The 27127-nt window shown below is 43.8% G+C and overlaps 2 protein-coding genes across 2 annotated transcripts in view; one reads left to right on the forward strand and one right to left on the reverse strand.

Annotated features, from left to right (window-relative positions):
- Positions 1–2901: 2901 nt before the first annotated feature.
- On the forward strand, positions 2902–17410 carry LOC141264876 (anterior gradient protein 2-A-like). Its single transcript, XM_073677266.1, has 8 exons — positions 2902–3057; positions 6058–6183; positions 8217–8280; positions 8551–8603; positions 9067–9140; positions 12030–12093; positions 15757–15840; positions 17171–17410. Exons 2-8 carry the CDS (start codon positions 6066–6068, stop codon positions 17218–17220), a joined length of 507 nt encoding a protein of 168 aa, XP_073533367.1. The 5' UTR covers positions 2902–3057; positions 6058–6065; the 3' UTR covers positions 17221–17410.
- Positions 17411–20698: 3288 nt separating this feature from the next.
- The window catches only part of TSPAN13 (tetraspanin 13), a 31926-nt gene continuing 25497 nt past the window's right edge, over positions 20699–27127 (reverse strand). Inside the window, exons 3-6 of the mRNA XM_073677265.1 lie at positions 25345–25425; positions 25073–25186; positions 24861–24971; positions 20699–24504 (exon numbers count right to left, since the gene is read on the reverse strand). Coding sequence (XP_073533366.1) covers positions 24430–24504; positions 24861–24971; positions 25073–25186; positions 25345–25425 — 381 coding nt within the window. The 3' untranslated portion in view covers positions 20699–24429. The remainder of the gene's footprint in view (positions 24505–24860; positions 24972–25072; positions 25187–25344; positions 25426–27127) is intronic.

A 27127-nucleotide genomic window follows, 5' to 3' on the forward strand; every position in this document is an offset into this window, starting at 1 on the left:
ACGTGCCTGTATGACCTCCCTACTACGCCTGGGCATGCTCCTGATGAGGCTGAGTATTGTGTGTGGCCTCCATGTGGCTGTATGACCTCCCTACAACGCCTGGGCATGCTCCTGATGAGGCTGAGTATTGTGTGCGGCCTCCATGTGCCTGTATGACCTCCCTACAACGCCTGGGCATGCTCCTGATGAGGCTGAGTATTGTGTGTGGCCTCCACGTGCCTGTATGACCTCCCTACAACGCCTGGGCATGCTCCTGATGAGGCTGAGTATTGTGTGTGGCCTCCACGTGCCTGTATGACCTCCCTACAACGCCTGGGCATGCTCCTGATGAGGCTGAGTATTGTGTGTGGCCTCCACATGCCTGTATGACCTCCCTACTATGCCTGGGCATGCTCCTGATGAGGCTGAGTATTGTGTGTGGCCTCCACGTGCCTGTAGGACCTCCCTACAACGCCTGGGCATGCTCCTGATGAGGCTCAGTATTGTGTGTGGCCTCCACGTGCCTGTATGACCTCCCTACAACGCCTGGGCATGCTCCTGATGAGGTTGCGGATGGTCTCCTGTGGGATCTCCTCCCAGACCTGGACTAAAGCATCCACCAACTCCTGGACAGTCTGTGGTGCAACGTGACGTTGGTGGATGGAGCGAGACATGATGTCCCAGATGTGCTCAATCGGATTCAGGTCTGGGGAACGGGCGGCCAGTCCATAGCTTCAATGCCTCCATCTTGCAGGAACTGCTGACACACTCCAGCCACATGAGGTCTGACATTGTCCTGCATTAGGAGGAACCCAGGGCCAACCGCACCAGCATATGGTCTCACAAGGGGTCTGAGGATCTCATCTCGGTACCTAATGGCAGTCGGGCTACCTCTGGCGAGCACATGGAGGGCTGTGCGGCCCTCCAAAGAAATGCCACCCCACACCATTACTGACCCACTGCCAAACCGGTCATGCTGAAGGATGTTGCAGGCAGCAGATCGCTCTCCACGGCGTCTTCAGACTCTGTCACGTCTGTCACATGTGCTCAGTGTGAACCTGCTTCCATCTGTGAAGAGCACAGGGCGCCAGAGGCGACTTTGCCAATCCTGATGTTCTGTGGCAAATGCCAAGCGTCCTGCACGGTATTGGGCTGTGAGCACAACCCCCATCTGTGGATGTTGGACCCTCATACCACCCTCATGGAGTCAGTTTCTAACCGCTTGTGCAGACACATGCACATTTGTGGCCTGCTGGAGGTCATTTTGCAGGGCTCTGGCAGTGCTCCTCCTGTTCCTCCTTGCACAAAGGCGGAGGTAGCGGTCCTGCTGCGGGGTTGTTGCCCTCCTACGGCCCCCTCCACATCTCCTGGTGTACTGGCCTGTCTCCTGGTAGCGCCTCCAGCCTCTGGACACTACGCTGACAGACACAGCAAACCTTCTTGCCACAGCTCGCATTGATGTGTCATCCTGGATGAGCTGCACTACCTGAGCAACTTCTGTGGGTTGTAGAGTCCGTCTCATGCTACCACGACTGTGAAAGCACAACCAACATTCAAAAGTGACCAAAACATCAGCCAGAAAGCATTGGTACTGAGATGTGGTCTGTGGACACCACCTGCAGAACCACTCCTTTATTGAGGGTGTCTTGATAATTGCCAATAATTTCCATCTATTGTCTATTCCATTTGCACAACAGCATGTGAAATTGATTGTCAATCAGTGTTGCTTCCTAAGTGGACAGTTTGATTTCACAGAAGTTTGATTCACTTGGAGTTATATTCTGTTGTTTTAGTGTTCCCTTTATTTTTTTGAGCAGTGTATAATGTCCTCCATGTTGCTACTTTTGAACATGCTCTACATAGAGACAGGAGAGCAGGAATCTCTCATGTCTGTGTGCTGTGTATTTGAGACATCATAGTAGCCAGTCTCTTCCCACCAGCTCAGAGACAACTGAAAATTAGAGATCGAGACTGCAGAGAGGAAAACTGGTGAAAAATGCAGAATACAAGTCATATAATGACCAGATCTAGTGTTATCCCTCATGTACACACAGTTTATTCTGGAAAGTAACCTGAAACTACAGGTATGCGGTAAAGTAACGTAACATTACACAGGTTGAATCATCCTCTTTCAGATCGCAGCAGCAGGTGCCAACCAAACATTTACCCACTAGCGGCCACTATAGGAGAAATGCAGTATTACGGGGTAGCTCTTATTCCAGCTTATAATTGGGAGTCCCAAGTAGGGAATGAATTGATGATTATATGCTCTAATAGGACACACACATGGCTTGTCAGGATTATCCACTTTCCATGTACAGTTCTAGGGACTTCCATGTTATTAGAGGGGGGTCTTATGTTCACACTCCTCATCTTTTTGGCCAAAGTAGACAGCGGATCGAGAGAGAGAGAGAGAGAGATAAAGAGGGCGCCTCTCGTTCTGGAGGACCTGTCCTGTCCGGTCAGCATTAGGGTTTGTGCTCACTGAGATTTCTGCAGAAACTCCAAGTTTTCAAGGAGGATTTGGAGAATTTCAGCAAAAAGACTCGGTGTGCGCACAAACCATAACACAGTTATCACATAGATATGATGGGGCACGGTGTAATACTTCATCTCCCCTGTGGAGGCGCTGCAGGAAAATTGAACTCTTACTGATTAGATTGCGGCTGATCTCTGGGGGTCTTTGCAATCATCACTCTGTGATCATCTCATTGTATCCGGACCCCTCTGACAATCGGCGCCAGACAGTAGCCAATATATTAATCAGTGTAGTGGCGGCAGTATACGGCAGTATACAGCTACTACGCTCACAGTCCTGTATCCAATCGCACAAGGACAAATCAGCCTTAGGGCAAACCTCTCTCCTGTCTACCTGCCGCCTGCCTATAACCCTCCCTGCAGAGATTCCTGGGCTTCGAGGGAGTGTCCATCCCCCTGTTATAGTGAGATTAGTGTACACAGCGTTCATATGGAGATGAGGGGTGGGGACAGGTGTGCCCAGGTGAGTATATATAGCGCAGGTGAGCTCCGCAGGTAACTGACTCCTCGCTGTAACCCATCCCTGGCACCGGAGAGCAGGTGAGTCGCTGCCATTGTATTGTCTCATTCTTTCGGCTACTTAGTATTAAGTTACCGCAATTAATGGAGAAACTGCTGGAAGTAACAGACGTTTACTGTCCCGGGAATCAGATCTGATACAAAGAAGCAATTATAGTTCTCTCCTGGATACATTAATTCCAAGTTGCCATGGAGACTGGCATTTAATTAGAACCATATTAAGTTTACTCAGCAGCAGGTGCGCTCACGGATCGGGACGTCCGGAATTCACTGCTCGCGCCAAGAGGGAACTTGTGCATGGCATAAAGTCCTGGCGGCTGACAGATTTAGGAGTTAAAAATAATCTTTAGTCTTATCAGTTTGTAAGAAAGCTGGGTGACAACCGATACTGTCGTCAGCAAGGGTTGTCAGCTGATGGTAAAGTCCCATTTCACTGGGCAGATTTGCCATTTTTAGGGTCTTGTAAAGGTGGGTATCGATGTAATGGTCGTTATGACTGACAAATTTGCCATTCAGGGATGTAAAAAAGCTGAGTAGCCATCTCTATTGGAGTTGCGATAGTTGACTTGTCACCAAACTTTAGGAAAATCCATCGTTTAAGTATATGTTCTTATTTTACTGTATAACTCGAAAGATTTCCCATTCAGGGGTATGGAAAAGTTAGGTGATAATCTTTATGATCAAAGTAATGACGGTCACTCAGTTTTTCTGGGCTCCTGACTATCCATTATACAAGGAAACACTGTCATATCGCTGAATAACTAGACAAGTTTACTATTATAAACATCTAGGAAAGCTGGGTGACAATCCCTATGGAAGCTGTTTTAGTTGTCACCCAACTTTTCTAAGTTTCTGACAATACATTGTAAAGTTATATACATTCATTTACTGTATACCAGACGGATTTTCCATTCAGAAGTCTAGAAAAGTTGTCTGACAATGCTTATGTTATATGTGACGGTTGTCACCCAGCTTCCTTAGACTCCTGACTGTCTATTGCACAGGGATCCATTCTTATTTCACTCTATAACTAGACCAATTTTTCATTCAAAGTTTTGGAACAGTTGGGTGACTATCCCTATGTTAGTTGTAATGGTTGTCACCCAGCTTTCCTAGGTTCCTTACTTTCCATGACACAGTGATAAATTCTAATATTACTGTATAATTCGAGAGATTTACTATTCATGAGTCTAAAAAGGTGAACAGAAATCTTTATAGGAGTTGTATTAGTTGTCACCCAGCTTTTCTAGGCTCCCCACTGTCCGTTATAAAGTGATATACCTTCATTTTAATGTATAACTTTACATATTTACTATTCAGAGTCCTGGAAAAGTTGAGTGACTATCCTTATGTGAGTTGTAATGGTTGTTACCCAGCTTTCCTACAATTCTCATTGCCCATTGTACAATGTTACATTCTGATTTTACTGTATAACAAGACATTTAGGAGTTTGGTCACAATCTTTTGGGCAGATATAACGGTGGTCACCCAGCTTTCCTTGCTTCCTGAACAATGTATAGTTCATGTCTCTCTATATCTGAGCAGACTGTCTATTCTGAGTTCAGAGAGAGCTGGATCGCTGTCCTCTGTGACTGGTTATCGAATACAGATTAGTACAGGGGGCTTTCTGTTTTGTAAGCAGTTTTTGCTGTTTAGTTACATTGTATCACTTTAGTTCCTGATTTGGGTTCTATGGTGGAATCATTGTGTAATGGGTAAAGAACGGCTGCTCTGAGGCGGAGGATCACTGCTCTGGGGCAGAGCATCACAGCTCTGGGGAGGAGCATCACAGCTCTGGGGCGGAGCATTGCATCTCTGGGTCGGGGCATTGCATCTCTGGGTCGGGGCATTGCAGCTCTGGGGCGGGGCATTGCAGCTCTGGGGCAGGGCATTGCAGCTCTGGGGCGGGGCATTGCAGTTCTGGGGCAGAGCATTGCAGCTCTGGGGCAGAGCATTGCAGCTCTGGGGCAGGGCATTGCAGTTCTGGGGTGGAGCATTGCTGTTCTGGGGCAGAGCATCGCAGCTCTAGGGTGGAGTATTGCAGCTCTGGGGCAGGGCATTGCAGCTCTGGGGTGGGGCATTGCAGCTCTGGGGCAGGGCATTGCAGTTCTGAGGCAGAGCATTGCAGTTCTGGGGCAGGGCATTGCAGCTCTGGGGCAGGGCATTGCAGTTCTGGGGTGGAGCATTGCTGTTCTGGGGTGGAGCATCGCAGCTCTGGGGTGGAGCATTGCATCTCTGGGGTGGAGCATTGCAGCTCTGGGGCGGGGCATTGCAGCTCTGGGGCGGGGCATTGCAGTTCTGGGGTGGAGCATTGAAGTTCTGGGGTGGAGCATTGCACTTCTGGGGCGGGGCATTGCACTTCTGGGGCGGGGCATTGCAGCTCTGGGGCGGGGCATTGCAGCTCTGGGGCGGGGCATTGCAGCTCTGGGGCGGGGCATTGCACTTCTGGGGCGGGGCATTGCAGCTCTGGGGCGGGGCATTACAGCTCTGGGGCGGAGCATTGCAGCTCTGGGGCGGGGCATTGCAGCTCTGGAGTGGGTCATTACAGCTCTGGGGTGGGTCATTGCAGCTCTGGGGTGGGGCATCACAGCTCTGGGGCAGAGTATCGCAGCTCCATTCCTCATGGGCGGGGTAAAGTGGTGAAAATGAACCTTTCTTATGGAGCTCTGTGTTGTCTATGACTCTGAGCTCATTAATATCGGAATTACCATCTTTCCCAGTGCAGTCTCCCAAAATGGCAGCTTCAACTTAGGCAACTATAAAATATTGGATGAAACAGGGGCAAAAAATATAAAGATCTTGTGGTCCTAAACAGAAATCCAGATGTGGCTTCCTTAATCCCTCCTTGCCCCTTTTTTGAGGAGGGAGAAGGGGACCTGTTCCTCAGAGCTGCCTCTTTTTCTCCGCCCATGAGGAGCAGTAGGAGACTCTTCCCATGTATTAGATGCCGCAGGGCACAGATGTGACCCCACAAGCCCCCGGACACCACCAGGCTGACTGTACATCTGCTTTTCTTCTCAGCAATCATCATGAAGACTGCACTGAAGTCCGCGGTTCTTGTCATCGTCGCTACCTCACTGTCTCTGGCTAAGGATGTGCCCCCCAAAACCAAACCCGAAGTGACCAAACCTCAGACTCTCTCCAGAGGTAAATACATGAGCATTACAATGCCTCAGATTGCAGATTGTCTCATGTCCACGCAGATGAAGCAGAGCTGAAGTTGTTATTCAGTGTACACAGTGTCTGGACCTCCATCAATCAGGGGATTCTGCTGGTCCTCCGGGGCAGAGCGCCATGTCTGATGCCTTCCCTGGCACACAGAGGGGTTGGTAACAGAGCCGCCTGGACATTGCTGTCTGTGTGCTCTATATGTTTAGGTTATACAGAACCCCTTTAAGATAAGGTATTAGGTTTGCAGTCCCATGTAAAGCCACAAATTAACAAATAACACATGATGATATTACAATGACTTTGTTCTGTTCTTGCAAATTTGACACCATTACATTTGACAAACTCATCTTTACTGCATTTTACAAGCTTAAAGGAGCAGTCCAAGCAACCAAATATGCATTTATGTTATGCTTAGTGCAGGGCTACAGAGGGACAAGCGCAGTGAAATGCAATCCCCATCCCACGTCCCTCCTCAAAACCTGCACCCGGAATAACAGAACTGGGATTCATCTGACAAATGTAACTCTGCTGCATCTAACAATCTCAACTCTGCTTTATCTGACGGATTCAGCACTGATACATTTAAAATTCAAACATTACGCTGCTGACAATCTCAGCTCTGCTGCATTTACCAAGTTTAAAGGAGAACTGAAGCTAAATGTTCATCTTTTAGACAGGAAACAAAGTGAGGCAATGCCGTGCACCCCAGAACCTGCACTAGGCATAGCACAATATTTCATGATGTTTGTTCCTAACAAATTTAATGCTGCTGCACCTGAAAATCCACTATATTGCTCTTGACACATTCAGCTCTGCTACATCTATATGTTTGTTTTAAAGTGTGTGACTCGCAAGTTATTCTGATAGATGAAGCTGCCAAGGATGCACCCATAATCCAGGGCTGGGACCCAGGCAGTGCCATAACTAAAGTCTGATGGGCCCTGGTGCAAAATTTGGACCTGACCCCCACCTTCGTGTTGGTCAGATATACAGGCCTTTGTAGCCTATAAAGACATATATGTTCACCCACCATGTAACAGTGTCCCCTTCCTGTAACAATGTCCCTCAACATGGGCCCTTTTCTGTAATAATGTCCCCCGTCCTGACTTCTTTCGGTAATAATGTCTGCCTGTCCTCGCCCCCCATCCTGTATTAATGTCTCTTGTCCTAGGCCCCTTCCTGGAATAATGTTCCCTGTCCTGGACCTCTTCCTGTTATAATGTCCCCCATCATGGGCCCCTTACTGGTATAATGTCCCTAACCTGAGCCCCTTTCAGTAATAATGTACCCTGCCATCATGGACACCTTCCTGCTATAATATCACCTGTCCTGGGCCCCTTCCTGTAACAATGTCCCTCATCCTGGTATAATGTCCCCCCCATCATGGGTTCCTTCCTAGTATAATGTCTCCCATCCAATAGCAATGTCCCCCATCCTGAAATAATATCTCTTATTCTTGGCCCCTTCCTGTTATTATGTCCCCATCCTGGGCCTCTTTCAGTAATAATTTTCCCACCATCCTGGACCGCTTCCTGGTATAATATCACCTGCCCTGGGCCCCTTCTGTTACAATGTCCCCCATCCTGAGCCCCTTCCTGGTATAATGTCCCCCATCCTATATCAATGTCCCTCATCATAATAATCTGATCCTGGGCGCCTTCCTCCCATCCTGAGTGCCTTCCCGAAATAATGACCCCCATATAATCCAGGTTTGGGATCCAGGTGGGCTGGTGGCATCACTATACTATGGTGTCCCCCTAACCACTGACAATACCAACTTGATGGTCCACTGCTGGATAAATGGGACTGAGCTGCAATACCAAATACAGCCTATAGGCAAGGGTGGAGCTGTTTCTGGAAAAAAAAAAAACTTTTCTAATCTCATTAACCCTTTCAATGATGAATTCTATAGAAACGTTCATCTCATTTACGTCAGTGTCCACTTCCCTGCGCATAATGCAGGCGCTAAGTACACAATCTGTCAGATAACTTTCTACCTCTCCCTGCAGGGTGGGGCGACAACCTTGACTGGGTTCAGACATATGAGGAAGCTCTGTTTAAAGCCAAGAGCGGGTGAGTATCCGGCCAGCCGCGCGAGATGACTACATAGGTCTTGGATCTAGGGCGCCACCTAGCGCCACATTGTCATAGTACTAATCACATAGAGCTCCGAATACGAGAAGACGTAGGAGTCCTGCCTTATCCTATATGGCACCTAATGTACAACTACATTTTTCCTAATTGTAAAGCTATATTTATAGATATTTTTATTATTTTAATTTTTTTTTATTAATTAGCATTTTTCTTTCTGAAAATGAACTTAATATCTCCCTCTACTCACAGAAACAAACCTCTGATGGTCATTAACCACCGAGAAGATTGCCCACACTCTCAAGGTAAGTCGGATGCTGCCATGTGCCCATGTGCCAGTAATATACAGTACTGTGCAAAAGTATTAGGCAGGCGTGGAATAAAATCTGCAAAGGAAGAAAGTCAGTAGAAGTCTTAGTAGTTTATTTGTTTTTATCAGTTAAGCTCCGGGTCTAATAGTTATATGTGATATGATATACAAGTAAAAAAATGAGGAGCGATAAACTTCCCGCATACGGGGTTAATATTGCGTTCAATGGGAATTCAGTATGCAGTCAGCTCCTGAGCTCCCCCTGGTGGTGACTGCACACAGACAGACATGTAATATTTCCCTCTATATGTTTGCAGGAGACACTTTAGCTGTACAAGATACTTTGTGATAATTCCTTGTGACTGTGTTATAGAAATATTGAATCCAGTAATTATATGTATAAGACGTCCCTATATGATATCAATTATTACATTAGGAAATCTGATTATTTCTTACAGCCCTGAAGAAAGTATTTTCCGAACACAAGGGAATTCAGAAAATTGCAGAAAACTTTGTACTCCTCAATGTTATTGTAAGAAAAAAAAGCAGCCTAAATTAATTTATGTATGTGTGTGTGTGTGTGTGTGTGTGTGTGTGTGTGTGTGTGCATATATATATATATATATATATATATATATATATATATATATATATATATATATATATATATATACAGTACAGACCAAAAGTTTGGACACACCTTCTCATTTAAAGATTTTTCTGTATTTTCATGACTATGAAAATTGTACATTCACACTGAAGGCATCAAAACTATGAATTAACACATGTGGAATTATATACTTAACAAAAAAGTGTGAAACAACTGAAAATATGTCTTATATTCTAGGTTCTTCAAAGAAGCCACCTTTTGCTTTGATGACTGCTTTGCACACTCTTGGCATTCTCTTGATGAGCTTCAAGAGGTAGTCGCCGGAAATGGTTTTCACTTCACAGGTGTGCCCTGTCAGGTTTAATAAGTGGGATTTCTTGCCTTATAAATGGGGTTGGGACCATCAGTTGTGTTGTGCAGAAGTCAGGTGGATACACAGCTGATAGTCCTACTGAATAGACTGTTAGAATTTGTATTATGGCAAGAAAAAAGCAGCTAAGCAAAGAAAAACAAGTGGCCATCATTACTTTAAGAAATGAAGGTCAGTCAGTCCGAAAAATTGGGAAAACTTTGAAAGTGTCCCCAAGTGCAGTTGCAAAAACCATCAAGCGCTACAAAGAAACTGGCTCACATGAGGACTGCCCCAGGAAAGGAAGACCAAGAGTCACCTCTGCTTCTGAGGATAAGTTTATCCGAGTCACCAGCCTCAGAAATCGCAGGTTAGCAGCAGCTCAGATTAGAGACCAGGTCAATGCCACACAGAGTTCTAGCAGCAGACACATCTCTACAACAACTGTTAAGAGGAGACTTTGTGCAGCAGGCCTTCATTGTAAAATAGCTGCTAGGAAACCACTGCTAAGGACAGGCAACAAGCAGAAGACACTTGTTTGGGCTAAAGAACACAAGGAATGGACATTAGACCAGTGGAAATCTGTGCTTTGGTCTGATGAGTCCAAATTTGAGATCTTTGGTTCCAACCACCGTCTCTTTGTGCGACGCAGAAAAGGTGAATGGATGGACTCTACATGCCTGGTTCCCACCGTGAAGCATGGAGGAGGAGGTGTGATGGTGTGGGGGTGCTTTGCTGGTGACACTGTTGGGGACTTATTCAAAATTGAAGCATACTGAACCAGCATGGCTACCACAGAATCTTGCAGCGGCATGCTATTCCATCCGGTTTGCGTTTAGTTGGACCATCATTTATTTTTCAACAGGACAATGACCCCAAACACACCTCCAGGCTGTGTAAGGGCTATTTGACCAAGAAGGAGAGTGATGGGGGGCTACGCCAGATGACCTGGCCTCCACAGTCACCAGACCTGAACCCAATCGAGATGGTTTGGGGTGAGCTGGACCGCAGAGTGAAGGCAAAAGGGCCAACAAGTGCTAAGCATCTCTGGGAACTCCTTCAAGATTGTTGGAAGACCATTTCCGGTGACTACCTCTTGAAGCTCATCAAGAGAATGCCAAGAGTGTGCAAAGCAGTCATCAAAGCAAAAGGTGGCTACTTTGAAGAACCTAGAATATAAGACATATTTTCGGTTGTTTCACACTTTTTTGTTAAGTATATAATTCCACATGTGGTAATTCATAGTTTTGATGCCTTCAGTGTGAATGTACAATTTTCATAGTCAGGAAAATACAGAAAAATCTGTAAATGAGAAGGTGTGTCCAAACTTTTGGTCTGTACTATATATATATAATATATATGTATATATATATATATATACACACATACATACAGTGTGTGAAATAAATATTGATTTCTTTGCCTGTGTGGATTATATGGGTTGTTATCAACATCTGTTCAATATTTATCTCACCTGCTGTGATAGATAGATATATATATAAACTGTCTTGCATGTAGACTGTTACTTAGTACATAAAACTATTATCTTAACAATGAACATTAATAAAATAAACAAGGGAAGATGGAAAGTGAGAAAGAAAATTTTAGATGGGAATGTGAAATATAATTAATAAAAAAAAAATGCAAAAATAACATTTTAATAAATAAATAAAATTTTTTAATGATGCAACAGAGAAAAGTAAAGAAAATATTCGCTTTAGGATCCTCTCAATGCCTGAAATCCCTGAACCTGGATTATAGGAGATGGCACAGAGCTCGGCGTGCGTTGGGGTGTAGTATCCGGACTCTTTTGTAGGGTCGTCCTGACACTACACACATTGTAGTCCCTTCCTCAGCCCCAGATAAGGATCGTTTTCTCTCCTGCGTATTATTGGAGCAGGTGGACTGTGAGAAAGGGACAAGGACTCACTTGTGCCCCTTAGACCGAGACGCCATGGAAGCCTCTTGCTCTTTGATCTTGCAAGGAAAGCTTTTTTTCCCACAAGACCATAAAATTTTGAAAACTTTCAAGTCTGACTTAATGTTTAGAGGGTGTGTTTTTACTTTTGCAAAATCCTTTTAAATTGCTGCAATAACTAAATACAAGCTATTTTAATGTTGGCCTTGATTAAAAAAAAAAGTGACTGTTTTACGTTTACAGCTCCTACACAGAGTTATATGTATCCGTAGTTACAGACAAAAAACAAACCCTGTAGTCATGTGTCACACTGCTACATCTGCTAACTATTTCCGATTACAGAAGGTAGAAGAGGCCCAGACAGGGGATTACAGAGGGTAAAGGCAGCGAAGATACATAGTTCTGCATAGGAGCTGTATACACAAAATAGTAGGAGATTCTCAGTCAAGACTTTTTGCATTTTTTTTTCTTTTAGAAAAAAATATTCAACCTCTATAATAACAATGTGCGTGTTAGTAAATTTATTGATATATCTGTCTTTTAGTACGACCCCACAGATAAAAACCTCTTTCTCGATGGACAGTATGTGCCAAAGATTGTATTTGTGGGTAAGTAGATTGTAATGAAAAATGTAAAGTGACCGCGAACCCCCATAATATCATAGGGCAGGATCACTATATGTGCATCTGATCTGAGTATCTTTGTCAATACATTACATTACTGATCCTGAGTTACATCCTGTATTATACTCCAGAGCTGCACTCACTATTCTGCTGGTGCAGTCACTGTGTACATACATTACATTACTGATTCTGTACTGATCCTGAGTTACATCCTGTATTATACTCCAGAGCTGCACTCACTATTCTGCTGGTGCAGTCACTGTGTACATACATTACATTACTGATTCTGTACTGATCCTGAGTTACATCCTGTATTATACTCCAGAGCTGCACTCACTATTCTGCTGGTGCAGTCACTGTGTACATACATTACATTACTGATCCTGAGTTACCTCCTGTATTATACTCCAGAGCTGCACTCACTATTCTGCTGGTGCAGTCACTGTGTACATACATTACATTACTGATCCTGAGTTACATCCTGTATTATACTCCAGAGCTGCACTCACTATTTTGCTGGTGCAGTCACTGTGTACATACATTACATTACTGATCCTGAGTTACATCCTGTATTATACTCCAGAGCTGCACTCACTATTCTGCTGGTGCAGTCACTGTGTACATACATTACATTACTGATCCTGAGTTACATCCTGTATTATACTCCAGAGCTGCACTCACTATTCTGCTGGTGCAGTCACTGTGTACATACATTACATTACTTATCCTGTACTGATCATTAGTTACCTCCTGTATTATACTCCAGAGCTGCACTCACTATTCTGTTGGTGCAGTCACTGTGCACATACATTACATTACTGATCCTGAGTTACATCCTGCATTATACCCCAGAGCTGCACTCACTATTCTGCTGGTGGAGTCATTGTGTACATACATTACATTACTGATCCTGAGTTACATCCTGTATTATACTCCAGAGCTGCACTCACTATTCTGCTGGTGTAGTCACTGTGTACACACATTACATTACTGATCCCTAGTTACATCCAGTATTATACCCCAGAGCTGCACTCACTATTCTGCTGGTGCAGTCAGTGTACATACATTACATTACTGATCCTGAGTTACATCCTGTATTATACTCCAGAGCTTCACTCACTATTCTGCTGATGCAGTCACTGTATACATACATTACATTACTGATCCTGAGTTACATCCAGTATTATACCCCAGAGCTGCACTCATTATTCTGCTGGTGCAGTCAGTGTGTACATACATTACATTACTGATCCTGAGTTACCTCCTGTATTATACCCCAGAGCTGCACTCACTATTCTGCTGGTGCAGTCACTGTGTACATACATTACATTACTGATCCTGAGTTACATCCTGTATTACACTCCAGAGCTGCACTCACTATTCTGCTGGTGCAGTCACTGTGTACATACATTACATTACTGATCCTGTATTAGACTCCAGAGCTGCACTCACTATTCTGCTGGTGCAGTCACTGTGTACATACATTACATTACTGATCCTGAGTTACATCCTGTATTATGCTCCAGAGCTGCACTCACTATTCTGCTGGTGCAGTCCTGTGTACATACATTACATTACTGATCCTGAGTTACATCCTGTATTATACCCCAGAGCTGCACTCACTATTCTGCTGGTGTAGTCACTGTGTACACACATTACATTACTGATCCCTAGTTACATCCAGTATTATACCCCAGAGCTGCACTCACTATTCTGCTGGTGCAGTCACTGTGTACATACATTACATTACTGATCCTGAGTTACATCCTGTATTATACTCCAGAGCTGCACTCACTATTCTGCTGGTGCAGTCAGTGTACATACATTACATTACTGATCCTGAGTTACATCCTGTATTATACTCCAGAGCTGCACTCACTATTCTGCTGATGCAGTCACTGTATACATACATTACATTACTGATCCTGAGTTACATCCTGTATTATACTCCAGAGCGGCACTCACTATTCTGCTGGTGCAGTCACTGCGTACATACATTACATTACTGATCCTGTATTATACTCCAGAGCTGCACTCACTATTCTGCTGGTGCAGTCACTGCGTACATACATTACATTACTGATCCTGTATTAGACTCCAGAGCTGCACTCACTATTCTGCTGGTGCAGTCACTGTGTACATACATTACATTACTGATCCTGAGTTACCTCCTGTATTATACTCCAGAGCTGCACTCACTATTCTGCTGGTGCAGTCACTATGTACATACATTACATTACTGATCCTGAGTTACATCCAGTATTCTACCCCAGAGCTGCACTCATTATTCTGCTGGTGCAGTAAGTGTACATACATTACATTACTGATCCTGAGTTACATCCTGTATTATACTCCAGAGCTGCACTCACTATTCTGCTGGTGCAGTCACTGTGTACATACATTACATTACTGATCCTGAGTTACCTCCTGTATTATACTCCAGAGCTGCACTCACTATTCTGCTGGTGCAGTCACTATGTACATACATTACATTACTGATCCTGAGTTACATCCAGTATTATACCCCAGAGCTGCACTCATTATTCTGCTGGTGCAGTCACTGTGTACATACATTACATTACTGATCCTGAGTTATATCCTGTATTATCCTCCAGAGCTGCACTCACTATTCTGCTGGTACAGTCACTGTGTACATACATTACATTACTGATCCTGAGTTACATCCTGTATTATACTCCAGAGCTGCACTCACTATTCTGCTGGTGCAGTCACTGTGTACATACATTACATTACTGATCCTGAGTTACCTCCTGTATTATACTCCAGAGCTGCACTCACTATTCTGCTGGTGCAGTCACTATGTACATACATTACATTACTGATCCTGAGTTACATCCAGTATTATACCCCAGAGCTGCACTCACTATTCTGCTGGTGCAGTCACTGTGTACATACATTACATTACTGATCCTGAGTTACATCCTGTATTATACTCCAGAGCTGCACTCACTATTCTGCTGGTGCAGTCACTATGTACATACATTACATTACTGATCCTGAGTTACATCCTGTATTATACTCCAGAGCTGCACTCACTATTCTGCTGGTGCACTCACTGTGTACATACATTACATTACTGATCCTGAGTTACATCCTGTATTATACTCCAGAGCTGCACTCACTATTCTGCTGGTGCAGTCACTGCGTACATACATTACATTACTGATCCTGTATTATACTCCAGAGCTGCACTCACTATTCTGCTGGTGCAGTCACTGTGTACGTACATTACATTACTGATCCTGTATTATACTCCAGAGCTGCACTCACTATTCTGCTGGTGCAGTCACTGTGTACATTACATTACTGATCCTGTATTAGACTCCAGAGCTGTCCTTCCCTCTGGTGGTTTCGTGGTGTGCCGCCCTCCCTTGCACCTCGCTGGTTGCTCTTCTGTGCAGTCAGATCCTGCCATCTTGTGTTGTTCCTCAGTCTCTGATCCTCCCTAAGATCACACAGGACGCAGGATCGGGCTATAACACACAGGCACTATTTGGTTGTACATACCCCAGAAGAAAACAATCTCAAAAATAAATGTTGCACTTTAGTTTTAATCAAACTTTCTGAATTACCAGATGCCGGATTAAAAAAAAAAAATTTGGGGGTATTTTTGTGTCTTTTTCACAGATCCTTCCCTTGTAGTCAGAGCTGATATTCCCGGGAAGTACTCCAACCATCGTTACACATATGAGCCGGACGACATTGAGTTTCGTAAGTAGCAATTCCAATACTGGCCAATGTAAGGGCGATCTAATACTCAGAGGCACGGCCTCTTATTTCTGCTCAGGCGGGAAAAAAAATCACTGATATATACACCACTAGGGGGAGCTCTTTACATATTTAGTAATACAGCTCTCATCCCTAGCTGTTCCAATGTGTACAGTGAGCTCCCTCTAGTGGTGGCTGCAGGTAACCAGAATTGTATTATGTATCTTTATAGAAATGTTATATTTATGAGCAGCACAAGATTCCACATCTCTTAAAATAATATTAAATACTAGCATTAACCCATTCACTCACCTATACTAGAAGGAATATTAAATGTTGGAACTTTAATCTGCATCCCCCATAAATCATTAAATTAATCAACACTATGGATATGACAGGAATATTACCCCTACCCCTAAATCTCCCTGTATAAATATGTGCGGTTCATCAATAAGTTTGCAAACTTTTTTTTTGTTGCTATTAGACCAGGGAGCACAGAAATTTTCCTAACTTTTAAACTTTCTCCACATGGAATAACAATGCTATCTGTTGTGTCGCTCTTGCACTGGATTCAATTCTAGATCCATCAATCCTTTCAATATTGAACATTTTCTAAATTTCTGGAAAAAAAAACAAAACAACAAAAAAACAAAAAAAAAAAAAAACTACTAAACATTTAAAATTTAGAAAATACAACATCACCACCTAGAGGAATAAAGTGAGAATTACAGGCGGCTTCTTTCTGCTGTAGAATGGAAATATTTTACAATTATATTTTTATAATACTTTATATTCTCTGGTGTGAATATTCAGAAATCTCTGATTATAAAAGTCCATACCCCCTAACTACTTTCCGCTAACCACATTAAAATTAAATATCTCCCCCAATATTTGCTCTCCAGGTCTCCATCATTTTCTCCTGCTGGAACCATGAGAGATTTAGTGGTTATTCATTTGAAGCCTCAGTTGGTAGAAGTTTTACATATGTCCATGTTTAAGTCTCTGGATGTAAACCATTCATTGACAGCAAGCAGAGATCTTAAAAGTTGTCAGAACTGAAACTCAAAAGTTTATTAGAAAGTTACAAAACTTTTTTTTTTTTTTTTTAATACCACTTTAAAAAATTGATGAATGTAGAGAGTCCATAGACTGTTTCTGGGTGCTTACAGTGTGGCCCTTCAGATCTGAACCCAGGGACCTCCTGATGGTCAGGTCTTGGTGCCCCCAATTTAACACTTGTCTTAAAGGACACATGTTATGATACAAAGGGATTATTCTTTTTTTTTTTTGCTTGTTTCATTGTTTTTTTTTTCCCCCTTTTGTTTGTTTCCAGTGCACGAAAACATGAAGAAAGCGCAAATTCTCCTGAAGACCGAGCTGTAGAGACGTCTAACTGTATATACGTAAATATTCATTGTATGGATGCGACGGACAATCTAATATATATTTTACTGACACTCACATGTAGCGGTGTTGGAAGGTTTAGTTTTTAGCTTTTGTGTTTAAAAAAAAAAAATAATGTGAAATTTTTCTTGACTATTTTGTAATAAATAAATCAACCCGGGGTTATTTATGACGGCGCTTTGTGGATTCTTGGCTGAAATTGCCACTTAACTGAGGTGTCTGCGGTTAATCATTACCTGCTCCTATGGAATGTACAGGTTTGTGAGGTGAGGGGTCAGAATACAGGTCCTAGAAAAAGTATTCACGCCCCTCTGGAGTTGTTGTTTTTAACACTTTTGATTTACACTAAATTCAATATGAATTAAAAAAAAAAAATGTTTAGTGAGGGGGTGAATACTTTTTCAGTGTATATTAATGGATATATTCTACAATTTAAAAGGACTTGTATAGAATGAGAAAAATATAGCCGCTTTCATCTAGAAACAACTCTACAAATGCTAATGGTTTATGACTGATATTGTAGATCAGCTTCATCGGTGTGAACGGGATCGAGCTGCAATACTACACAGAACCTGTGAAAAGTGGTGGCGCTGTTTTAGATTCTTTTCTATGATCTGAAAGACCTAAATTCCCCCCAAAAAATAAATAACATTTTTGCTTACTTCCCGATTCCTGTACAAATCGTAGAGGCCGAATAGGCAGCGGTTGTGGGGCCTATGGAGAAAGGGGGCCTCAATCTGTCCATACGTTCAAGTCAGACATCCATGTGTAATGGTCCATATACTGACCCCAATAGGTGTCCGGACCAACAGCCTCATAGGCCTATATAAGGCTCTTAGTTTGAGCCAGTAGACCCGTGGTCTGTAAAAGAAGTAAAACTTGGACATCTGACTTGAGGCCAAGCATTGACATTAGGTAACAGGACTTACCGCTTGCATTCACTACAGCAAGGAAAGTTTGTTTTTTGGCTTTTTTACACCCTCCAAGTTTTTTATTCACTCACAGCTAGCAGAAATCTTGAAAATTGTTAAGAAATGAAACAAAAGTATATTAAAAAGTTGAAGAACTTTTCATTATAGGATGATTATCGACACGGTGACAACCCTCATTCTAAAAGCAGATGTGCTGGTAGTCAGCTCTGTATTATTCGGGAATGTGAAGGTATCTAGAGATTTACCCCTTGCATCCACCCTATAATAATATTACACAGAGCCCAATCGAAGGAAAAAGCCATGAAGTACATAGTGTCACGCACAGTGTGGGAAAGACTAAGTGTAACATGAAGGGATGAGGGGAGGGTAGCCCAAACACTAGGGAAAGGGGGAAGTGGAGACCCCCTAGCCAGATCTAATATCACCCTACCTGTCCTACCGTCCCTATATAGGTTCTGCACCTATCACCGAACAGGAAACCTAATCCCTGTAAGTCCCTAGAGCTAGGCCCTAGATAGGGAGGGGTGATGAGCACTGGTCAGTCCCCACTATAAACTAAAGACAACAAGAGAGACAAACAAAGGGGGGAAAACTTAGTGTTACACACACGCCCGGACTGACTGCCATGAGCATGATTAGTGATCCCACTGGACCATGAACCGAGGAGTGCCTGGAGGGGCGTTGCTAAGTATCAACTCGGTCCGACCAAGGTCGCACGGTGGCTCAGTCGACTCAGTGAACCAGGGAGGAACCGAGCAGAGGGACCAGGTGCTACTCCAGGGCAGACCCCGGTCACAGCTGTTGACCCACACCGGGGAATGCAGGAACAGGCAAGTTAGGCTGGCATACTGACAAGTGGGTACTTGTAGGCACGGCTGGTATGCAGACAGGTGGGTACTGGCAGGCACGGCTGGTATGCAGACAGGTGGGCACTGGCAGGCACGGCTGGCATGCAGACAGGTGGGCACTGGCAGGCACGGCTGGCATGCAGACAGGCGGGTAGTGGCAGGTAGGAACGCAGACTGGATAGGGACCAGTACAGACTGGGATACAGGAACAGAGCCGCAGGTGCGGTAGACAAGCAGGGCAGAGCAAAACCCGCAGGTGCGGTAGACAAGCAGGGCAGAGCAAAACCCGCAGGTGCGGTAGACAAGCAGGGCAGAGCAAAACCCGCAGGTGCGGTAGACAAGCTGAGCAGAGCAAAACCCGCAGGTGCGGTAAACAAGCAGAGCAGAGCAAAACCCGCAGGTGCGGTAAACAAGTAGAGCAGAGCAAAACCCGCAGGTGCGGCAGACAAACAGAGCAAAACCTGCTGGTGCGGTAGACAAGCAGAGCAAAACCCGCTGGTGCGGTAGACAAGCAGAGCAGAGCAAAACCCGCAGGTGTGGTAGACAAGCAGAGCAGATACACACTAGGTACTTACAATGAAGTAGTGAGTGAACACTAAACTCACAAACAGAAGTACAGAGACAACGAATTGGAGTTAGGTGCAGGTTCAGACACTGCAGGAAAAGGGAAGATATGAACATAGAGACAAACAAGTAACGGGCTAGGACACTGTTCAGACAGGAACTGAACAAGGAACAAGATACAGGAACGAGCCTGGGAACTCAGCCCCCAGGGTGGCGGAAACAGACTAGAAGTCACAGATACAGGTAACAGGCCTGGGTACTCAGCCCCCAGGGTGGCGGAAACAGACAAGATACATCACAAGACCTGGCAACTCAGTTGCACAGAACACACTGAAAGAAAGTGTTGCTCAGGCCCCTCCTACTGGGTGGAGGGGGTTTAAGTATCCAGTGACTCACAACAATAGGCTAGGGACGCATTAGGAGTGCGCACACAGTAACTATAAAAGAATCAGACAGTAACCGCGCCGCCGCCCTAAGCAATCAGACAAGAGACATGCACACAGCAAATACTGAAGCAAAGTGTGCAGCCAGGACTGATAGGTAAGATGGCGGTCTTGCATGGTGGGAGGTGGTAAGCCATGCCAGCACACCGCCAGGGATGTTACACTTAGCTTGAGCAGACACCAGAGCGATAACACCAAACATACTCCAAGGACACCAGAGAGGAAGCTAAGCCGACTGCTAATGCTCCAAGCCTTCACAAGGGAAAATGAGAATATCACCAGCGACTCCCTGAAGCGGAGAGTTTATAAACACCCCGACCAGGGTGTGTCAATCACAGCAGGAGGGAGGCAGCTGCTGGGTCCAAGTGTCAGAAGGATTAAGAAGGCGTGTGCAATGCCAAATGCAGTGATCACCTGCAGCCAGATCCAGAGCGATTGTCTGTTACGTCTGGCACACCTGTGACACATAGTCATACTGAGATTCCAACTCGAAGCCTCATCTTCTGGCTCCTCGAGGACGGATCCAAGGAGGGACCTCCTCCGCTGATGTGCTAAAATGACATATGGAAAGGAGTTAAAGGGACCAAGTCTCAAGGGCTACAAATGACTTTGCACGGCCATCATAATAATAGGTAAGAAGCCCAAAGGATGCAATGAAGACACGAGGCACTTATTTTTATTTTTTAATTTATTTTTACCAGTCATTTCTGCAGTGCAAATCGAGATCTGTAACTAAAAAAAAATAATAATAATAATCCATATTCACAGCATTAAAACTGGACAGAACACCCACAATAATATGTGAACTGAAATACAAAGACAAACAGAATGCAAAAAAATACAAGAAAATAAAGGAGTGATGATGGGGGTAACAATTGTGACGATGGTCTGTTGTATAGCGAGGCCTCTCGTTCATGTGATGTCCCATCATCGCCCCTCTGGAGATCCATCACATGCAATAGGCCAGGTCCGGGTCACGGAACAAAATAGTGGTCTCCAATCTGCAGCTCCCCGACTATTGGGAAACTACAACTTCCAGCAAAAGTTATGCTTGAAGTTGAAGTTGTACAACCACATGCTGCAGAGCAGTGATCTAGGGCATCTAATTAAAGGCTGAAGTGGGGCAAACTTTTTTTTTTTTAATAACATTTAATATACATCTTCCATTATCATTTTATTCTAAAGAGAAACCAACAGATTAAATGATTTTGAGCATTTTCCTAATTTAATTGATAAGGCTGCAGAGCTCCATTTCTTTACTACGCAGCACTGCTGCTTTCTCATAATTCCCCACAGATGACATACCCATTTTCACCACTAGAAGGCGATCTGTACACAACAGAATGTGTGAATAGATGCTGTTGCTGACCCCTAGTGGCAATGACAGGAAACTGAAATCCTAAAGAAATGGAGTCTTATTTATTTATTTACTCACTTATATAGCGCCATTAATTCCACAGCGCTTTACAGACAGCATCAGCACTGTCCCCATTGGGGCTCACAATCTATATTCCCTATCAGTATTTCTTTGGAGTGGGGGAGGAAACCGGAGAACCCGGAGGAAACCCACGCAAACACGGGGAGAACATACAAACTTCTTGCAGATGTTGTCCTTGGTGGGATTTGAACAAAGGACCCCAGCGCTGCAAGGATACAGTGCTAACCACTGAGCCACTGTATACAGTGCTAATAACAGCCACCGTGCTGCACCACGAGTCTTATCAAAGTATATAAGGAGAGCGATCTTTTAGTCTGCTGCTTCACTTTAACAATAAGGTGTTACCCTTGAGTCAGGAAATTGCAGACATATTATATAAAGGACCATTGTTGTCCTCAGGCTGTGTCTCATTCACGTGAATGAGTTGCAATACCTAGCCTATCCTGAAGAAGAGAGTGGCGCTGTTTTTGTTATTAACACACTTTTGCTGTAGACTGTATTGGGGGTCAAATCATGGCGTCAACGTAACGATAGGAACCCTAAAAACTTTTACAGCTTAGGAAGGGTTTTATGACTACAGTAATATCTGAAAAATAACACAAAAAAAGTAGTATCCCATCAAAAGAAAAACAATATTCCAGTCCTACTCTACTTCCCTTAATGCTACCCAGGGAAGGTCGCTTGAATTCATCGCCGTCCCTTTAAATAAGTCTTGTAAGATTTTGTCAAGAAGGAGGTGACACCCTCCAAAGTAGCGAGCGCACATCTGCTGCAAATATTATCTCATAGGTACTTAGTAAATCAGTGCAATGTGTATATCTAAGCCTCGGGGGGTGGGTTCGTGGGATCAGCTTGGGGGGGCTGGAGAGTCCAGAGGTGAATATTAAGGTTGGAACAGATATGGGAAGTGATGTTTGTATGAAATAATTACGTCTAATGCAGATCCTCAGGGGCGGAGCTTACACGGAGCGGACAATGAACTAGGTAGAATACAATGTGTCAGTTTTGATTAGAGTTCTAAGCGGGGGCGGAGACTTTCTGAAGTCAACAGTCCCATAAACCTGACGGTCCAACAAGAACTCAGCCCCCCCCCCTCTCCTCCACTATATTGAAATCGAACGATCATACATAATTTATTTTTTTAAAACATCAATTTTTTGCAAATTTTTCAAAATCCAAAACATCATGAACAAGTTTAAATAAAGGAGCAGGAGCCGTAAAATCCAGTGATTGTCACCTGTCCTCAATCAAAATGTCCTAGAAATGAGATGATCTTACAAAAAAATATGATTTTTTGTTTAATAATTTTTAATTCAAAATTAATAAACGTATTTTGCATTTATTTTGTTTATTTATTTTTTTCCCACTATTTACAAAAATGAAAATAAGCCATTGAAATAAATGACATATATGAAGCAATGGTGCGCCTCTGCCGAGTGCCCTTCCTTCGGCTTCTCAGCTCACAGGTGCCACCACTGTCTTACACTGGTATTACAGTCCATTTTTCCTTAGTCTTCCAGGGTTTTAATCGACAAGCAGAGGAATTTGACTATTGGGAGGGAAATGAGGACAGAGGTAACAAAGCTTCTGAGTTCCAATAACAAATCTGTGCCTGAGACCCCCAACTAATAATGACATGGTCACTTACCAATGCTTAGAAGGCACCAAATTGGGATTTTTCATTTCCTATGGACCACTTAGGCGATTGGGGGGAATGTTCCTATTTTTATGTGGGGTTTGCAGAAGCCACGCACCTTTTCAAGTAAGGTCATAGGATTGTCCTAATAGGGACTGCTGCCAAGTAAGCAAATGCCCCTAAAGTTGTGACCCTGGGAGAGATCAAAAACAAGTCTGTGTACTAAGAAGAGGCAGTCCAGTGTATAGCATAGAGGATATCCGATGACCACCACTGTACATATAGGCAAACGAACCATGATGGTGGTTACCATGGGATAGACCAAAACCATGTCTGTGTACTAAGAAGAGGCAGTCCAATGTATAGCATACAAGATATCCCATGACCACTGCTGTAAGTCTAGGCACAGACTCTGATGGTGGTGAAAAAGGGATGGACCCAAAACAAATCTTTGAACCAAGAAGAGGCAGTCCAGTGTATAGCATACAGAATATCCTGTGACCACCACGCTACATATAGGCACATGGACTAAGATGGTGGTCACAGAGGGACGGATCAAAAACAAGTCTGGGTACGAAGAAGAGGCAGTCCAGTGTATAGCATACAACACGTACAGTGACCACCGCTGTACATGTACTGACACGGTGATCATCAAGACAGGATGTATAGTATTTTCTAGGCAACTGAGACCCAAACCCCTGGCACTAATCAGCTCCAATAATAATAGACCTCATTAATACCCCGCCGCCTGTGCAGGGGCAGCAGAAGATTAAGGCCTCGCCACTCATCACACAGCTCATTCCCGTCCACAGCGCCCACTCCGGAGAAATGATCTGCGGGATCTATTATGATGAAATGTAAGTTTCCATCCAGGAATATTTGCCTTAATATCTTAGAACTTGTAAGATAATGACGGCCCGCAACCCAGAAATGATACCGGTAAGACCCCCCGCCCCCGACAAGTGCCCAATCTCACAAACACAGATATAGGATGATTGTAAATTATACAGGAATGGCGACGTAACAATCATATAATAGATGACTGATCTTAGAAATCTACAGCTAATTCATCATTTTTGTGTTTTTACCAGTAGTTACTTGCTGAGTTTTTATCAAGTCTTTTGTGTTTTATTTTTTTCCTTCGAGCTTTTGACTTACGGTAAACACTTTTTTTTTTTTTTTACATCCCATTTAAAAAGTAGGGAAAAAAAGAAAAAAAAAAAACTAAAAAAGAAGTTTAGTCCGCCAAACAAAACCAACCACAGCAATCAGAGGAGCTGTAGAGTATTCAGCACAAAAGAGAGAGTCCTAGAAAAAGGGATTTCAATCAAAGAAACGCGCTAGGGTTGGCCCGCGGGTCCTTCTGGTTTCTGTATCTGTAGGTCAACCAGACGCCAAGGATCTAGAAATAAAAGATAATAAAAATGTAAAATATTAAAATATCCAAGTTTCGTCAAGATATTGTTCTGTTCATAACAAGTTTCTACATTTCTACACAATGATTGATTGAATAAGCGCAGAGGCTGCTGTAATCACAGGACAACCAGAAATGAAAACCAGCTTCTGCTGGAGTGGACGGGGGTCATTAAAGCAAAAATGACCCCCAAATGAGAAGATTGTCATAGGTCTGCTGATCACAAAGGGGAGGAGCTGCAATAGGAGGAGGAGCCGGGATAATTATGTGCATTTTTCTGCATTGTGTGCAGCATCCATCAGAGCTTAGAAAATAAAACTGAACATTTTGCTTAAGGGACCCACCTCAGTGAAGCTGAAGAAGAAGCCGATCCCCCCCACCACTTTCAAGACGTCCTCCGCGTGCTCCTCGATGATAGATCCACACGTTTTACAGTTCTGAGATACAAAGCAATCCTGGAAGCGAAAAGATACATAAAAGAAGTTATCTATCCGCAAATCAGGAGATGGAGCGGCGGCGCCTCTTGCACTTTGCAGCGTGTCCTGCGTACACTTACTGCAGGGCAAGTGTCGTTCTTATCGAAGTAGTGAAATCCGCAGCAGTTGAAGTTTTTCTCAATGTCGAATTTCGCCGTCTCCGTGTGGTTCCACCCGACTTCCAAAAGCTCATTCTGCAGGAGAACGGGGGTATTTATGAAAAATCTAGAACTATGGATTTGAAAAGGATTGTTCACTTTGTAGACCAACTTAATCTAGTAGTGCGGCACGAGCTTCATCATCCAGGGAGACCATTTATAATAGGATTATAGATAATTAAATAAATAATTACCCGCTGCTGACGGTTTAATGCCAGAGAAGCACACGACACCGAGAACTGGACCACAAACACCAAGAAGAGGATGATCATGTACTGGATACAATAAGTCAAGGATGCCATTTATTATCTATGAACTTCTTGTGTCACCAGGGGTAAAAGATAAAAAAAAGTTTGTGAACCCCAGTTAAAAAAACCTAATTATCCCAACCATTAAAATGTTACAGATTAGACAATTTTCTTTGAACTGAACCCGTCAGATGCACAAATCTCTCCCATCCTTGTAGCTTTCTACAATGTATCAGAGCAGATACAATGCGAACGGATACAACTGTAACAAGCCCTCAGCTGTGTGAAGTACGAGGTCTGTGCAGGCTGGGAGCAAGGTTTCTATTCACTCACAGCAAGCGGCTATGTTGCTCATATTCATCTACAATACTGATCGTTAATTGCTTTATAAACATGAACCCTTTCCCTTTTGTTACATTTGGGTTCAGTCCAATTTTTCAGATATTTCTGTGGGTTGGAAATAACTTTTTAATGTTTTCGGCTATTGATGTGATTTTTTTTTTTTTTTTTTTTTACACACTCTTATTTATTATGATTTTTTTTTTTTTTTTTTTTTTATAACTTTAAATATTAATTTTTTTAGGACGTCCCACCTCTCCCCCCCCCCCCCCCAAAATATAAATAAATAAAATATGACTTTTGGGGGTGATATGTGATCACTTTGTAATTGAGGAGGAGCCAATCATCACCAATTTCAAGGGTTTTTACTTGTTTTTCTTAGAAAATCTTAAAGGGTTAAACAGCCCTGACATGTGACACCAGCTGGGTGGGTGTGTCCTAATAGCATGGTCATAGGACCTGTGACACAGCGATCACGTGACCGCCAGGCTCATACATGAGCACAGTGCATAGCGCCATCGTCGGGGTAGGAATGATAAATGACCGGTTCTGCCTTCTTTGTGGCACACGACCTACAGCTGCAGTTATTTTCGGGCTCCCCTTACAATTCTACAGTAGAAACGTCCATTAAGAGGTTAAAAGTATAGTAGTGCAAGATTAGAAAATCATGTATTGCCTCGTTGTAATAACAGCGCCATGCATGTCTACAGGATGGGTCTGGTATTGCACGTCAGCTCCAATAAAGTCATTTTCAATACCAGACACAACCTGTGCACTAGAGGGGCACTGTTTCTGGAAAAGAACAGCCATATTTTTTCTAGTATAAAGTTCCATAATCAATCCCCCCCCCCACCACTACCTACCCTCACCCACCCCCATCTCTATGCAGAGTACATGTCCTTCTCCTGTGTCGGAGGAATGACTAGCCGGCGTACGATGACCCGGCGCTGTGTGCATTGTACCTGCAGCTGCTCCCACTAACCAAACAGTGCTACATAATGACAAGGTGACTCAGGGCCGCACCTCAGGTCCGCGCCGCCCGCCCGCCCGGGGCCAGTTACTACACGCTGCATTATACACTGTAACCAGTCACACGCGCTGGAAAGAGTCTCTGTGGGATTTACTTCTGTGAATGTTCATTGTAGCAGATTATTGCGGTATTGTCTGAGCGTGCAACACTATATACACAGCAGGATCATACCGCCACACAGTGCAGGGGCTAAAGGGGAAAGCTTAATGGGGTGTCCTTATACTATTAAATGATGATCTATCACAGCACTATGCCATGAATGTATGATTGATAGTGGGAGGACTTAAGATCTCCATTCCTAAAAATGAAGGAGACCACAGGGCTGGTATAGTACTGCATCACCTGGTTCGCTCAGCGGCT

Source organism: Phyllobates terribilis, unplaced genomic scaffold (genome assembly GCF_046119375.1).
Source record: "Phyllobates terribilis strain yellow unplaced genomic scaffold, ASM4611937v1 Scaffold_4__5_contigs__length_816908805, whole genome shotgun sequence".
NCBI classification, from domain to species: Eukaryota; Metazoa; Chordata; class Amphibia; order Anura; family Dendrobatidae; genus Phyllobates; species Phyllobates terribilis.